Source organism: Oncorhynchus gorbuscha, linkage group LG25 (genome assembly GCF_021184085.1).
Source record: "Oncorhynchus gorbuscha isolate QuinsamMale2020 ecotype Even-year linkage group LG25, OgorEven_v1.0, whole genome shotgun sequence".
In the NCBI taxonomy this organism is placed as follows: domain Eukaryota; kingdom Metazoa; phylum Chordata; class Actinopteri; order Salmoniformes; family Salmonidae; genus Oncorhynchus; species Oncorhynchus gorbuscha.
The window spans coordinates 45,396,089-45,411,988 of record NC_060197.1 but is presented as its reverse complement, the minus strand read 5'-3'; the positions used below and the strand labels follow the sequence as shown (position 1 = coordinate 45,411,988).

Sequence of the window (15,900 nt, the reverse complement as noted above, 5' to 3'; positions counted from 1 at the left end):
ATAATGTCTTTGATCTAAAAAAAAGTTCGAGTAGATTTTTATATCATTTAAGGTGATAGACCATGACATTGTTCTTGACAATAGCTCCAATGAATGAGCTTAGTCAAACCCATTAGACCACTCTTCGCCCTTGGCGCATATTCATGAGGGCACGGAAGGGAAAGGGGTGTGACCGAGGTGCATTACTTCAAGACAAACCACCTGGAGGTGAACAACTTTTAAGCGCAAGAGTTTAGAGTGGCAGAGTCAGTTGGAAGAAGACAGTACACAAACATTGACTGACTTCTAAACTACACTGGACTTTCTGGAGACCTGGTTTACGTCTCCACGCGGAATGGAAGGCAGCATTAGACCGCACGGCTTGGCTGGGCACAGCTCCTCTCCTCTCTCCGTCGGGGGTTTACAGATGCCCGCTTCCCTTCTGCGCCCGCCGCCTCTCTTTCTCCGAGCTGCTGCCTGTAAACCGTCGATGGAGAGGGGCTACCCCCGAACCCCGAAGTGCGCACGGTGCAGGAACCACGGCGTGGTGTCCGCTCTGAAAGGCCACAAGCGCTTCTGTCGTTGGCGAGACTGCGTGTGCGCAAAGTGTACCCTGATAGCGGAGAGGCAGCGGGTGATGGCTGCACAGGTGGCACTCAGGAGACAACAGGCGCAGGAGGAGAGCGAGGCCCGGGAGCTCCAATTCATGTACACCGGCTCCGGGGCGGGGGAGACCGGACTGACCATGGCATCTGGGGTACAGCGATCTGGAAACACCGTGCCAAGAATATCTAGTTATGATGTTTTTGGAACTGAGGACCAAAAAGACGGTGAGTTAGTCCATCGTTACCTGTTGGTATTGAGAGACGATTTGAAAACAATGTTTTGGTCAATTTGATTCATTTGGTGCTTTATTTGACTTAGACTAAATTGAGATAGGTCTTTTACAATGGAAAAGTCCCACCTGCAATTATTGTTCAAACTGTTAAAAAAATATTATTGAAATTATAGTCTTAACCCGGGTATTTCATACGTGCAAAACGACTTAGATGAACCAATTATTTGTGAAATGATATCTGACCAGTGAGACGTTTTACGCAGCGTTTTAAAACAGAAACCTATAGAAAATGCATACAGTTTGAAAAATTATAACATAACGTCCTATCACATATATCTAATCTAATTCCGTTATTATTTATAATTTCAGATGACAAACTGACCAAGTACAACCTAAACAACGGATTCATGGGCCGAACGTTCTATGCTCCTCACACCGCACCACTGTCCTCTCCATTGGGAAAGAACGATACCTCTCCTAATCTAGAGAAAAAACAGGCGGTCTTCGACAAGGAGAGTGGCAGTCAGACGGCTGCTTTTGACCAGCTGTCAGACCACACAGAGAGCCCACGGTCTCTGTCATCCTCGGACCTCGAGTCGGGCAGCGAGTCCGAGCGGCCCAAGGACTACCCTTCGCTGGAGATTACCGAGCCCGGTTGCGCGTCAAAGGACCGGGACCCCACCGAGGTCATGACCAAGATATTCCCCCATCACAAGCGGGATACTTTGGAATCGGTGGTGAAAACTTGCAAAGGGGACATCGTGAAGGCTATTCAACTAGTTCTTAGCTCCAAAGAGAATAAATGCAACTCGGATAGCGTCGGTCTATCTCTGTCTGTTCACTCAAATGAACCAAGGCCTACTTTTGGACTTCCAGGGGTAGCGTTGGGGGCTCTGGGTACCAAGTCTGCTTTTTCCCCATTGCAAACCACGCCAACACCTGCCGGAGGCGAAAGTATGTACGGGCTGAGTCCTCGCTTTGGTATTAATCCTTTGCGCCTGGCCTACTCAACCGCAGGTGGTGGCATACCTAATTTCATGTCACCGTATGTGACATCCGGACTGATGCCAGTTTTTCCATTCCGCCCGCCGTTGGACTATTCTTTCCCGGGCATGATGCGAGACCTCTCCTATCTCCAGACTAAAGACTCCCTATGTAACACCGGCATATACTCTCGTATAAATCAGGAGAAATAATTTTGGTTCAAGCAACAAAACACACATAGATAAAATGCCCCCAAAAAAACAAAACAGTTGGACTATTTATCAAACTGCTGTGTAACTTCTTTTACAGGTTGTCTGATTGAAAGTACTTTTGGGGAGGTGATTAGGCAAATAATGTTATCACATATGTCTTAAAACATTTTCAGTGTCTTTACAATTCCAATATATTTTTTGAAACTGTACATTTTGTAAAGTTTGTGTCTTAAATAAAACACATCAAATTAAAGGTTTGTTGTATACTTTGTTGTATAATCATGAGAAATATCAGCAGACCTGCTGAGGCTTTGAATTATATGAAGTTCTTTCACGGTTGTATATTCCAGTTATATTTTGCAATCAAGCATAATTAAAATATCCCAACATTTGACCTATTCTATGCATAAAAACGAATGAATTCTGAAACGAATCAAAGTTGGACACGGAACCTGCTCTCCATATCGAGTTCCGGAACCTGATGCTCCCCATATCGAGTTCCGGAACCTGATGCTCCCCATATCGAGTTCCGGAACCTGATGCTCCCCATATCGAGTTCCGGAACCTGATGCTCCCCATATCGAGTTCCGGTACCTGATGCTCCCCATATCGAGTTCCGGAACCTGATGCTCCCCATATCGAGTTCCGGAACCTGATGCTCCCCATATCGAGTTCCGGAACCTGATGCTCCCCATATCGAGTTCCGAACCTGATGCTCCCCATATCGAGTTCGGAACCTGATGCTCCCCATATCGAGTTCCGGAACCTGATGCTCCCCATATCGAGTTCCGGAACCTGATGCTCCCCATATCGAGTTCCGGAACCTGATGCTCCCCATATCGAGTTCCGGAACCTGATGCTCCCCATATCGAGTTCCGGAACCTGATGCTCTCCATATCGAGTTCCGGAACCTGCAGCTTGTCATTATCATTCATATCAATAATTCACTCTTTAAAATAAATAAATCCATTAGTTCCTGCCAAGGAGGCAGCTACTCTTCCTGGGGTTTATTATGGATCACCATTAGTTCCTGCCAAGGAGGCAGCTACTCTTCCTGGGGTTTATTATGGATCACCATTAGTTCCTGCCAAGGCAGCAGCTACTCTTCCTGGGGTTTATTATGGATCACCATTAGTTCCTGCCAAGGCAGCAGCTACTCTTCCTGGGGTTTATTATGGATCCCCATTAGTTCCTGCCAAGGCAGTAGCTACTCTTCCTGGGGTTTATTATGGATCACCATGCCAAGGCAGCAGCTACTCTTCCTGGGGTTTATTATGGATCACCATTAGTTCCTGCCAAGGCAGCAGCTACTCTTCCTGGGGTTTATTATGGATCACCATTAGTTCCTGCCAAGGCAGCAGCTACTCTTCCTGGGGTTTATTATGGATCACCATTAGTTCCTGCCAAGGCAGCAGCTACTCTTCCTGGGGTTTTATTATGGATCACAGCACTCTTTAGTTCCTGCTACTCTTCCAAGGCATTAGCCAGCTAGCTCTTCCTGGGGTTTATTATGGATCACCATTAGTTCCTGCCAAGGCAGCAGCTACTCTTCCTGGGGTCCAGCAAAAATGAAGGCAGTAATATACATTTTACAACAGATTTCACAAAGCATTAAGTGTGTGCCCTCAGGCCACTACCCTGATACAACCCACCATCCAGGTGTATGTGTGTGTCCAGTGTGAATGCTATGTGTTTGTACGTGTGTTTCTACCTGTGTGTGTGTGACTCTTCACAGTCCTCACAGTTTTTTTCTTCAATCTGATTTGACTGCTTGCGTGAATTACTTGATGTGGAATAGAGTTCCATGTAGCCATGGCTCTATGTAGTACTGTGGAATAGAGTTCCATGTAGCCATGGCTGTGGAATAGAGTTCATGTAGCCATGGCTCTATGTAGTACTGTGGAATAGAGTTCCATGTAGCCATGGCTCTATGTAGTACTGTGGAATAGAGTTCCATGTAGCCATGGCTCTATGTATACAGAAAAAATATATAATTTCAACACACATAATTTTCAAAGATATTACTGAATTACAGTTCATATAAGGAAATAATAGATTAATAGATAGATATAAATAGATAGATATACTGTGGAATATTTACATTTACTGTCACGCCTTGGTCATTGTATCTTGTGTTTTTGTTATATGTTTGTGTAGGCCAGGGTGTGACATGGGTTTATATGTTGTATTTCGTATTGGGGTTTGTATTAATTGGGAGTGTGTATTAGTAGGGGTGTGTCTAGTTAGGCTTGGCTGCCTGAGGCGATTCCTAATTGGAGTCAGCTGATTCTCATTGTCTCGGATTGGGAACCGTATTTAGGCAGCCTGAGTGCGCGTTGTATTTCGTGGGTGATTGTACCTGTCTCTGTGTTAGTCACCAGATAGGCTGTAATTAGTTTCATGCGTTTGTTGTTTTCGTATTTTCAGTTAACTCATGTACCGCATTATTCTTCATTAAAAGTCATGAGTAACCTACACGCTGCATTTCGGTCTGACTCTCTACAAACAACAGACGAAGATCATTACATTTACATTTCCATTTAAGTCATTTAGCAGACGCTCTTATCCAGAGCGACTTACAAATTGGTGCATTCACCTTATTTTACATTTACATTTAAGTCATTTAGCAGACGCTCTTATCCAGAGCGACTTACAAATTGGTGCATTCACCTTATGATATTTAGAGTATTTCTCTCTGGTGTACTGGATGGAATGTAATAGTTAAATAACTCCTCTTTGTTCTGTAACTAATATCATCTTATTTTTTAAATAATTTAGTTTTAAAAGCTTAAAATTAATTGTCATATGTTGTTTGTCACATGTTTTTTTTTTTGTGAGACAGTCAGAGACACACATAGCTATCAGCCAGTCTCTACAAAGCAGATCAACAGTCTATGGATAAATTCTTTTGAGGTGGCAGTGTAGCCAAGTGTTTAGAGCGTTGGACTAGTAACTGAAAAGGTTGCAAGTTCAAATCCCCGAGCTGTCGTTCTGCCCCTGAACAGGCAGTTGACCCACTGTTCCTAGGCCGTCATTGAAAAAAAGTATTTGTTCTTAACTGACTTGCCTAGTGAAATAAAGGTACATTTTGATTAATAATTTGTAAATTAAACAGTCAATTAATTAGATAGCCTATCAGTCAATGTAGACTTTCTAAGTTTATATTGCTTGATTGCAAACATATTTTGTTTATATTGCTTGATTACAAACATATTTTGTCTGTGTTAAATACATTAATGCTAGTTTTATAATATTTCCTATTTTTACAGTGGGGCTTTTATTTTGAAACGTAGACGGTAAAATCCATGCACATGTCACGTCACATGACCATGTTTCAGGAAGCGCTGATAGTTCACTGGGAAATGTTAAACTAGCTTGCTAGTTTTTGAGTGTAAAGATCATTTTAACTGCTTTGCAGCCCTCTCTAAGAGAGTAATGTTCACAAACTGTTCCCTCGGACATTGTCATATTGTCATTGCTGTGGTTCTTTGGTCCATTTGTGTAGACTCGCGGAAAATCAGAGGAATTTCTTTATCGTGTAAGTCTTTCCCGAAGTAAACAAATATTATCCTGTTGCAAGATTAGCTACATAGCCTGGATTAGCTAGTAAACAAAGCAGCCTGTTAGCACATCTTTACAATACTCGCATGTTTTTTTTACCAAACTAGGCCTACTGAACTTGTTGAACGATAGCTATCTAATTAGTTTGAGAATATCACAACATTTGAATTATTATTTGCTTTTCCCCAAGTGTTGTGACTGTCAACAAATCAAATCACAGTTTATTGGTCACATACACATATTTAACAGATGTTATTGCGGGTGTCATTGAATCACACATTCAGTCTGGCTATAGGCTATAACTATAACATGCAGTAATGTTTTGAATGCTTTTAGAATAGAGTAGAATATACATCTTTATTTTTTATTTTTTTGCATGGATATTGTGTCAGCCCGGAGATATTTGAACCGGCAACCCCCTCGTTATGTGGTCCATCTCTCTAACCTACCGCCGATCCCAACACGAGCTGGAAAGTCAATACCGTATGAGACTGTAAACAAATGATGATTAATTAAGACAGTGTGGAATGACAGAGGGAGGTCTGATGAACATAAAGGGGCAGAAGGGGTATCCATTTTGACCCCCCCCCATTGGGGAGACATGGGTGGTCTGTAAAGCAGATGTGTGTAACCACTAGACGAACCAAGTTTGTAAGTCAAGAATGTCAACACATCACACATGAACATGATGATTTTTTTCTCCCCCTTGCTCTCTCCCTTTTAACAGATAAGAGGTTTTATAGAGAAAGAAAGTCCTTCCTGTGTATCGATGGGTCTAAAATGATCCCTTTTGACCAGGTGAATGACGACTACTGCGACTGTATGGATGGATCAGATGAACCAGGTAAAGAGGCTCGTGGTACAGGTTTCCCCTAATCACAAACAGAAGATCCCGGGCCTTTATTCATAAAGGGTATCAGAGTAGAAGTGCGGGGATACAGCTGTAAACAGGTGTCAATCATTGACTTTCACATATTTCAATGGAAGTGGTAAGTGGGTGGTAAAACCATGATTTACCTGGCTGGTATAGTGATAGAGGAGGGTCTAAGTGTGTCTATATATCAGGTATACATGAGCAGGGAGTACAACAAGTGTAGGGAGACAACCAGTGCTCTTACACTGACTAGATAACAGCTCTACTGATTCTTGGAGATCCCTGGTTTTGATTTAGTTTATATTAATGTATAAATATTATAATATAATATATTCACACTTGCTGAGATTTCAAGTTCTCGTGAGTTTCTTTGAACTCAAGGAACTAGGTTGCAAGCAAAAATCAAATCAGGGGTGTCAAACTCTTTTTTTGTTTCCCCGGGGGCTGCATTCGATCATTGATAGACAAACCTTTTTCAGGTCTTGCCATAGATTTTCAAGCTGATTTAAGTCAAAACTGTAACTCTCCCACTCAAGGACATTTGCTGTCTTCTTGGTAAGCAAGTCCAGTGTAGATTTGGCCTTGTGTTTTAGATTGTTGGCCTGCTGAAAGGTGAATTCATCTCCCATTCTCTGTTGGAGTGCATACTGAACCAGGATTTCCATAAGAATTTTACCTGAGCTTAGCTCCATTACGTTTATATTTTATCCTGGAAAACTCCTCCTCCTCAGTCCTAATGACTACAAGCATACCCATAACATGATGCAGCCACCACTATGATTGAACATATGGAGAGTGGTGCTTATCACTGTGTTGTATTGGATTTGCCCCAAACACATTGTATTCAGGACAAATAATTAATTGCTTTGCCACATTTGTTTCAGTATTACTTTATTGCCTGCTTTGGAATATTTATATTCTGTACAGGATTCCTTATTTTCACTCTGTCAATTAGGTTAGTAAAGTAACTACAATGTTGTTGACCCATCCTCAGTTTTCTCCTCTATCACACCCATTGAAAGTCACCATTGGCCTCATGGTGAAATCCCTGAGCAGTTTCCTTCCTCTCCGGCAACTGAGTTAAGAAGGGTGCCTGTATCTTTGTAGTGACTGGGTGTATTGATACACCATCCACAGTGTAATTAATAATTTCACCATGATCAAGGGGATATTCAATGTCTGCTTTTTCGATTTTTACCCATCTACCAATAGGTGCCCTTCTTTGTGAGGCCATTGGAAAACATTGCTGGCCTTTGTGGTTGAATCTGTGTTTGAAATTCGCTGCTCGACTGAGGAACCTTACAGATAATTGTATGTGTGGGGTACAGAGATGAGGTAGTCATTCAACAATCATGTTAAACACTACTTTTGCACACAGAGTCCATGCAACTTATTATGTGACTTGTTAAGCACATTTTTACTCCTGAACTTATTCAGGCTTGCCATAACAAAGGGGTTGAATACTTATTGACTCAAGACATCTCAGCTTTTAATTTATTTATATATTGTCTTTCTCAGAAAACTTAATTCCACATTGACATTATGGGGTACTGTGTTTAGGCCAGCGACCAAACATATCACTTTTAATCCATTTTAAATTCAGGCTGTAACACATCAAAATGTGGAAAAAGTCAAGGGGTGTGAATACTTTCTGAAGGCCCTGTATTTTAGGGATTATTATCGAGACACAGTCAACAAACTGTATGTTAAGGAATATTCAGGTTGTTTCCGCCCCATTTTTCCGGCCCTTTTATTTTTCAACTCGGTCCGTCCGCTGGCCAGATTGGACCCGGTCCGTATGTTTGACACCTCTGTACTAAATGAATCTACTGGAATCTAATGAAGGAATATATTGTTATCGTGGGTGATGAGGAATAGAGTGAATCTTTAGGCCAGACATATTTTTTATTAAATGTTTAACAAATTTCATTTTTGGAAAAGTGAGGCAATAGAGCGAAACCATTTATGATATATATTTTAAAAAAAGTAAGATTAAAAAGTAGGGTCATTATAGCAACCCCAGTTCTACACCCAGCGAGCTAATCAGGAGATTCTTGAGGAGGCTAAAAGAGGCATAATTCCACCGTAATCCGAGAGGATTATCGCTTAATTGGAACTATAGGACATAATTTAAAACATTTTTTTTGCCTAATTGTGCAATTGTTTAAGTACAACTTTTCACTTCTTCAGATTTAAATTTCCTTTAAATAAATAAAAAAACATTTAAACATTCAATTAAATCTGTATCGCTTTATAATAATGTAATTGAAAAGTGGGCTTTGGAAGTTTGTTTGTTTCATGAACACATTCAGACACCCCTGGTTGCCCAGGTCTAGCCCATAGTAGACACCCCTGGTTGCCGAGGTCTAGCTCAGAGTAGACACCCCTGGTTGCCCAGGTCTAGCCCATAGTAGACACCCCTGGTTGCCCAGGTCTAGCCCATAGTAGACACCCCTGGTTGCCCAGGTCTAGCCCATAGTAGACACCCCTGGTTGCCCAGGTCTAGCCCATAGTAGACACCCCTGGTTGCCCAGGTCTAGCCCATAGTAGACACCCCTGGTTGCCCAGGTCTAGCCCATAGTAGACACCCCTGGTTGCCGAGGTCTAGCTCAGAGTAGACACCCCTGGTTGCCCAGGTCTAGCCCATAGTAGACACCCCTGGTTGCCCAGGTCTAGCCCATAGTAGACACCCCTGGTTGCCGAGGTCTAGCCCATAGTAGACACCCCTGGTTGCCCAGGTCTAGCCCAGAGTAGACACCCCTGGTTGCCCAGGTCTAGCCCATAGTAGACACCCCTGGTTGCCCAGGTCTAGCCCATAGTAGACACCCCTGGTTGCCCAGGTCTAGCCCAGAGTAGACACCCCTGGTTGCCCAGGTCTAGCCCAGAGTAGACACCCCTGGTTGCCCAGGTCTAGCCCATAGTAGACACCCCTGGTTGCCCAGGTCTAGCCCATAGTAGACACCCCTGGTTGCCCAGGTCTAGCCCAGAGTAGACACCCCTGGTTGCCCAGGTCTAGCCCATAGTAGACACCCCTGGTTGCCCAGGTCTAGCCCATAGTAGACACCCCTGGTTGCCCAGGTCTAGCCCATAGTAGACACCCCTGGTTGCCCAGGTCTAGCCCATAGTAGACACCCCTGGTTGCCCAGTTCTAGCCCATAGTAGACACCCCTGGTTGCCCAGGTCTAGCCCATTGTAGACACCCCTGGTTGCCCAGGTCTGGCCCATAGTAGACACCCCTGGTTGCCCAGGTCTAGCCCAGAGTAGACACCCCTGGTTGCCCAGGTCTAGCCCAGAGTAGACACCCCTGGTTGCCCAGGTCTAGCCCATAGTAGACACCCCTGGTTGCCCAGGTCTAGCCCAGAGTAGACACCCCTGGTTGCCCAGGTCTAGCCCAGAGTAGACACCCCTGGTTGCCCAGGTCTAGCCCAGAGTAGACACCCCTGGTTGCCCAGGTCTAGCCCAGAGTAGACACCCCTGGTTGCCCAGGTCTAGCCCAGAGTAGACACCCCTGGTTGCCCAGGTCTAGCCCATAGTAGACACCCCTGGTTGCCCAGGTCTAGCCCATAGTAGACACCCCTGGTTGCCCAGGTCTAGCCCATAGTAGACACCCCTGGTTGCCCAGGTCTAGCCCATAGTAGACACCCCTGGTTGCCCAGGTCTAGCCCAGAGTAGACACCCCTGGTTGCCCAGGTCTAGCCCATAGTAGACACCCCTGGTTGCGCAGGTCTAGCCCATAGTAGACACCCCTGGTTGCCCAGGCCTAGCCCATAGTAGACACCCCTGGTTGCCCAGGTCTAGCCCATAGTAGACACCCCATCTAACCATCTGCCCTTGCAAATCTGCTCTGGTCCCAGAAATTATTAAACATCCATGTGATTATATGCTGGACACTGCCACCCGAAGAGTGACTGTGGAAGTGCATGTCTTTTCCTTCATTTATTTTCCTTCTTCCTTTTCCTTCCTTCTTTAATGTCACGTGCACAAGTATAGGGAAATGCCTTTTCTTGCAAGCTTCATATGAAGTATAAAATCAGATGAGCTGGTTCGACGTTAATTATTATTCCATTGAAAATCCGCTTCCAATGATTACCTTAGTAATGAAATGCAGTCATCACAGACTTACCTTTGAACTTTGCCCTCTTTTAGGCACTGCAGCCTGTCCTAATGGCCGATTCTACTGCACCAGCCTCGGCTACCGCTCTCACTACATACCATCTTCACGTGTCAATGATGGCATCTGCGGTAAAGTTTTCCCTATTGTGCATGGCTAGCAAACTGTAGTGTACTGCACTGTAATGTAATGTACTGTAATATACTGCACTCTACTGTACTTAACTGTAATGTACTGCACTGTAATGCATTGTACTCTACTGTAATGTACTGTACTCTACTGTAATGTACTGTAATGTACTGTACTGTAATGTACTGTAATGCACTGTACTCTACTGTACTGTAATGCACTGTACTCTACTGTAATGTACTGTAATGTACTGTACTCTACTGTAATGTACTATAATGTACTGTACTCTACTGTAATGTACTGTACTCTACTGTAATGTACTGTAATGTACTGTAATGCACTGTACTCTACTGTACTGTAATGTACTGTACTCTACTGTAATGTACTCTACTGTAATGTACTGTAATGTACTGTACTCTACTGTAATGTACTGTACTCTACAGTAATGTACTGTACTCTACTGTAATGTACTGTACTCTACTGTAATGTACTGTAATGTACTGTACTCTACTGTACTGTACTCTACTGTAATGTACTGTACTGTAATGTACTCTACTGTAATGTACTGTACTGTACTGTAATGTACTGTACTGTACTGTAATGTACTGTACTCTACTGTAATGTACTGTAATGTAATGTACTCTACTGTAATGTACTGTAATGTAATGTACTCTACTGTAATGTACTGTAATGTACTGTACTCTACTGTAATGTACTGTAATGTACTGTAATGTACTGTACTCTACTGTAATGTACTGTAATGTACTCTACTGTAATGTACTGTACTCTACTGTAATGTAATGTACTCTACTGTAATGTACTGTAGTGTACTGTACTCTACTGTAATGTAATGTACTCTACTGTAATGTAATGTAGTGTACTGTACTCTACTGTAATGTACTGTACTCTACTGTACTCTACTGTAATGTACTGTACTCTACTGTAATGTACTGTACTCTACTGTACTCTACTGTAATGTACTCTACTGCAATGTACTGTAATGTACTGTAATGTAATGTACTCTACTGTAATGTACTGTAATGTACTGTAATGTACTGTACTCTACTGTAATGTACTGTAATGTACTCTACTGTAATGTACTGTACTCTACTGTAATGTAATGTACTCTAATGTAATGTACTGTAGTGTACTGTACTCTACTGTAATGTAATGTACTCTACTGTAATGTAATGTAGTGTACTGTACTCTACTGTAATGTACTGTACTCTACTGTACTCTACTGTAATGTACTGTACTCTACTGTAATGTACTGTACTCTACTGTAATGTACTCTACTGCAATGTACTGTAATGTACTGTAATGTAATGTACTCTACTGTAATGTACTGTAATGTACTGTAATGTACTGTACTCTACTGTAATGTACTGTAATGTACTCTACTGTAATGTACTGTACTCTACTGTAATGTACTGTAGTGTACTGTACTCTACTGTAATGTAATGTACTCTACTGTAATGTAATGTAGTGTACTGTACTCTACTGTAATGTACTGTACTCTACTGTACTCTACTGTAATGTACTGTACTCTACTGTAATGTACTGTACTCTACTGTACTCTACTGTATTGTACTCTACTGCAATGTACTGTAATGTACTGTAATGCAATGCACTCTACTGTAATGTACTGTAATGTTCTGTAATGTACTGTACTCTACTGTACTGTACTCTACTGTAATTTACTGTACTCTACTGTAATGTACTGTACTCTACTGTAATGTACTCTACTGTAATGTACTCTACTGTAATGTACTGTACTCTACTGTAATGTACTCTACTGTAATGTACTCTACTGTAATGTACTGTACTCTACTGTAATGTACTCTACTGTAATGTACTGTAATGTACTCTACTGTAATGTACTGTACTCTACTGTAATGTACTCTACTGTAATGTACTGTAATGTACTCTACTGTATTAACCAGATTATACTATATACATGTTGAATCCATTTGTTACAGCCTTTTAAGCCAGTCATGTTCTTGTGTAAATGTTGATTAGGTAGTTCAAAGACCAAGGCTGAGTTATTTACAATCATCTTTTGGTCCTTCACATTGATGCCACGGACTGCTACTGAACGGGCCATACTGTTGTTTAAACTAGACTACAAATGTCAGCTGTGACTACAGTGGGCTCCACTCCAGTAGGAAGAACACTGTCTCAGTGATGTCCCACTGGTTGGCTCTTCTCTTTGAGAACACATTTTGAATGCTGTCAAAGATTGACATCTTGGAAGTTGTTCTACTCGCTGCCATTCCCTTTCGTTGAGGAAACAAACTGAGATAAAGAGGCAAAACAGTAAACAAGACCCCCCCCCCCTCTTCTCCTCCTCTCCCCTCTCCCCCTCTCCCGCTCTTCAGCTTCAACAGCATTCTGTCTTCATCCTCGATTCCCCCCTCTCCCCCTCCTCCTCTCTACCTCTCCTCTTCTATCGCTCTTCCTCTACCTCGTCTCCTTGAACAGCATTCTGTTTTCATCCTCAACATCCTCTCTCTCTCCTCCTCTACCTCACCTCCTCCTCTCTCTCCTCCTCTACCTCTCCTCCCTCTCCTCTACCTCTCCTCCTCTCTCTCCTCCTCTCTCTTCTCTCTCCTCCTCTACCTCTCCTCCTCTCTCCTCCTTTACCTCTCCTCCTCTCTCTCTCTCCTCTCTCTCATCCTCTACCTCTCCTCCTCTCTCTCCTCTCTCCTCCTCTACCTCTCCTCCTCTCTCTCTCCTCTCTCCTCCTCTACCTCTCCTCTCTCTCTCTCCTCCTCTACCTCTCCTCCTCTACCTCTCCTCCTCTCTCCTCCTCTACCTCTCCTTCTCTCTCTCTCCTCTCTCTCATCCTCTACCTCTCCTCCTCTACCTCTCCTCCTCTCTCTCCTCTCTCCTCCTCTACCTCTCCTCCTCTCTCTCTCTCCTCTCTCATCCTCTACCTCTCCTACTTTCTATCCTCTCTCCTCCTCTACCTCTCCTCCTCTCTCTCTCCTCTCTCTCCTCCTCTCTCTCTCATCCTCTACCTCTCCTCCTCTACCTCTCCTACTTTCTATCCTCTCTCCTCCTCTACCTCTCCTCCTCTCTCTCTCCTCTCTCTCCTCCTCTCTCTCTCATCCTCTACCTCTCCTCCTCTACCTCTCCTCCTCTCTCTCCTCTCTCCTCCTCTACCTCTCCTCCTCTCTCTCTCTCCTCTCTCATCCTCTACCTCTCCTACTTTCTATCCTCTCTCCTCCTCTACCTCTCCTCCTCCTCTCTCTCTCTCCTCTCTCCATCCCCCCTCCTCCTCTCTACCTCTCCTCCTCTCTCTCCTCTTCTACCTCTCCTCCTCTACCTCTCTCTCCTCCTCCTCCTCATGGCGTGTGAAGCCTGCTGCTGTAAATCCTTTAATTAGATCATTTTTGTCCCCCCTTCCCTCTTGTCTCTGAGCGCTGCAAAGCTAAAAAAAAAATGGAACGTTTCCCGTTATCGCTGCCCCCCCCCATCACAGTCTTCCCTGGCTGTTTGTGATGGCACACGGCAGCAGCAGGCAATGGAGAAAAAGAAGGAACTAAGGGAGGGGTTTAGTGTCTGACTCCGGTAGCATTTTACCTTCTCATCCTCCCACCTTGAATGGAGCCACTTAGAGTTGGTGGTTTGTCCTCTCGGCTCATTGAGAGCTTTTAACCGTGTCTGGCTCTGGCACTCTAGCTACTGCTCAACCAATGGGATACCAGCGTAATTGAGGAATTTCCAACTGTGACCGCTCTCGTGGCCTCTGGTCGCTCCCTGGCAAGTCCCGGGAATGAAATCCGACCTAGCTAAGTAGTAGTTATTTTGTCAGGTGCTGAACATAGCTGTAGGCATCAGCAGATTGGGATTTTTAAATGGCTGCATTTCAATGATCAATAAGAACGCACAAGAGAGGTTTCGGAGGTCAATGTGGCACTCTTGTCTTTGTTGAGATCTCATGTTCTTGTGTATCTCATTGATTTGCCTGGTGTGTAAATGCCTTTTTACCGTTCTTCCCTCCAGACTGCTGTGACGCTTCAGATGAGTACAGAAGTCAAACGCCTTGCCAAAACACATGCAGGTCAGTTGGACGGGGGAGTCCGTACTTCTAAAATCATACACCTTAGTTCAGGAGTGGACTCCTGCTTGTTTTCTTTTCATTTGGCGCTTATTTGATAGCTCAGAGTAGACACCACTGGTTGCCCAGGTCTAGCCCAGAGTAGACACCCCTGGTTGCCCAGGTCTAGCCCAGAGTAGACACCCCTGGTTGCCCAGGTCTAGCCCAGAGTAGACACCACTGGTTGCCCAGGTCTAGCCCAGAGTAGACACCCCTGGTTGCCCAGGTCTAGCCCAGAGTAGACACCACTGGTTGCCCAGGTCTAGCCCAGAGTAGACACCACTGGTTGCCCAGGTCTAGCCCAGAGTAGACACCCCTGGTTGCCCAGGTCTAGCCCAGAGTAGACACCCCTGGTTGCCCAGGTCTAGCCCAGAGTAGACACCCTGGTTGCCCAGGTCTAGCCCAGAGTAGACACCCCTGGTTGCCCAGGTCTAGCCCAGAGTAGACACCCTGGTTGCCCAGGTCTAGCCCAGAGTAGACACCCCTGGTTGCCCAGGTCTAGCCCAGAGTAGACACCCTGGTTGCCCAGGTCTAGCCCAGAGTAGACACCCCTGGTTGCCCAGGTCTAGCCCAGAGTAGACACCCCTGGTTGCCCAGGTCTAGCCCAGAGTAGACACCCCTGGTTGCCCAGGTCTAGCCCAGAGTAGACACCCCTGGTTGCCCAGGTCTAGCCCAGAGTAGACACCCCTGGTTGCCCAGGTCTAGCCCAGAGTAGACACCCCTGGTTGCCCAGGTCTAGCCCAGAGTAGACACCCCTGGTTGCCCAGGTCTAGCCCATAGTAGACACCCCTGGTTGCCCAGGTCTAGCCCAGAGTAGACACCCCTGGTTGCCCAGGTCTAGCCCAGAGTAGACACCCCTGGTTGCCCAGGTCTAGCCCAGAGTAGACACCCCTGGTTGCCCAGGTCTAGCTCAGAGTAGACACCCCTGGTTGCCCAGGTCTAGCCCAGAGTAGACACCCCTGGTTGCCCAGGTCTAGCCCAGAGTAGACACCCCTGGTTGCCCAGGTCTAGCTCATCTGGAGCTGGATTGTGTTCCCATTGGCATGCCATCCGACATCCCAATTGAGAGCACCTGTTTGAAATGGATATGATTTGCGTTTCAGAAAGGAT

The 15,900-nt window shown here is 44.6% G+C and overlaps 2 protein-coding genes across 3 annotated transcripts in view; both read left to right on the top strand.

Moving 5' to 3' along the window:
- The first annotated feature begins 212 nt into the window (after positions 1 to 212).
- On the top strand, positions 213 to 2,254 carry LOC124014323 (doublesex- and mab-3-related transcription factor A1-like). The gene is made up of 2 exons (XM_046329176.1): positions 213 to 809; positions 1,187 to 2,254. The coding sequence occupies exons 1-2, from the start codon at positions 335 to 337 to the stop codon at positions 2,011 to 2,013; spliced, it is 1,302 nt and encodes a 433-aa protein (XP_046185132.1). The 5' UTR covers positions 213 to 334; the 3' UTR covers positions 2,014 to 2,254.
- A 3,096-nt stretch (positions 2,255 to 5,350) lies between these two features.
- Positions 5,351 to 15,900, top strand: part of LOC124014322 (glucosidase 2 subunit beta-like) — a 254,158-nt gene continuing 243,608 nt past the window's right edge. For both annotated transcript variants that reach the window (XM_046329175.1, XM_046329174.1), the window contains exons 1-4: positions 5,351 to 5,551; positions 6,302 to 6,418; positions 10,595 to 10,690; positions 14,697 to 14,754. In XM_046329175.1, the coding sequence (XP_046185131.1) occupies positions 5,449 to 5,551; positions 6,302 to 6,418; positions 10,595 to 10,690; positions 14,697 to 14,754 (374 nt within the window). In that variant the 5' untranslated portion in view covers positions 5,351 to 5,448. The remainder of the gene's footprint in view (positions 5,552 to 6,301; positions 6,419 to 10,594; positions 10,691 to 14,696; positions 14,755 to 15,900) is intronic.

Coding starts and splice junctions, on each gene's coding strand:
- LOC124014323 (XM_046329176.1), top strand. CDS start 335: ATGGAAGGCAGCATTAGACCGCACGGCTTGGCTGGGCACAGCTCCTCT. Junction 810..1,186: donor AACTGAGGACCAAAAAGACG/GTGAGTTAGTCC, acceptor TTATAATTTCAG/ATGACAAACTGACCAAGTAC.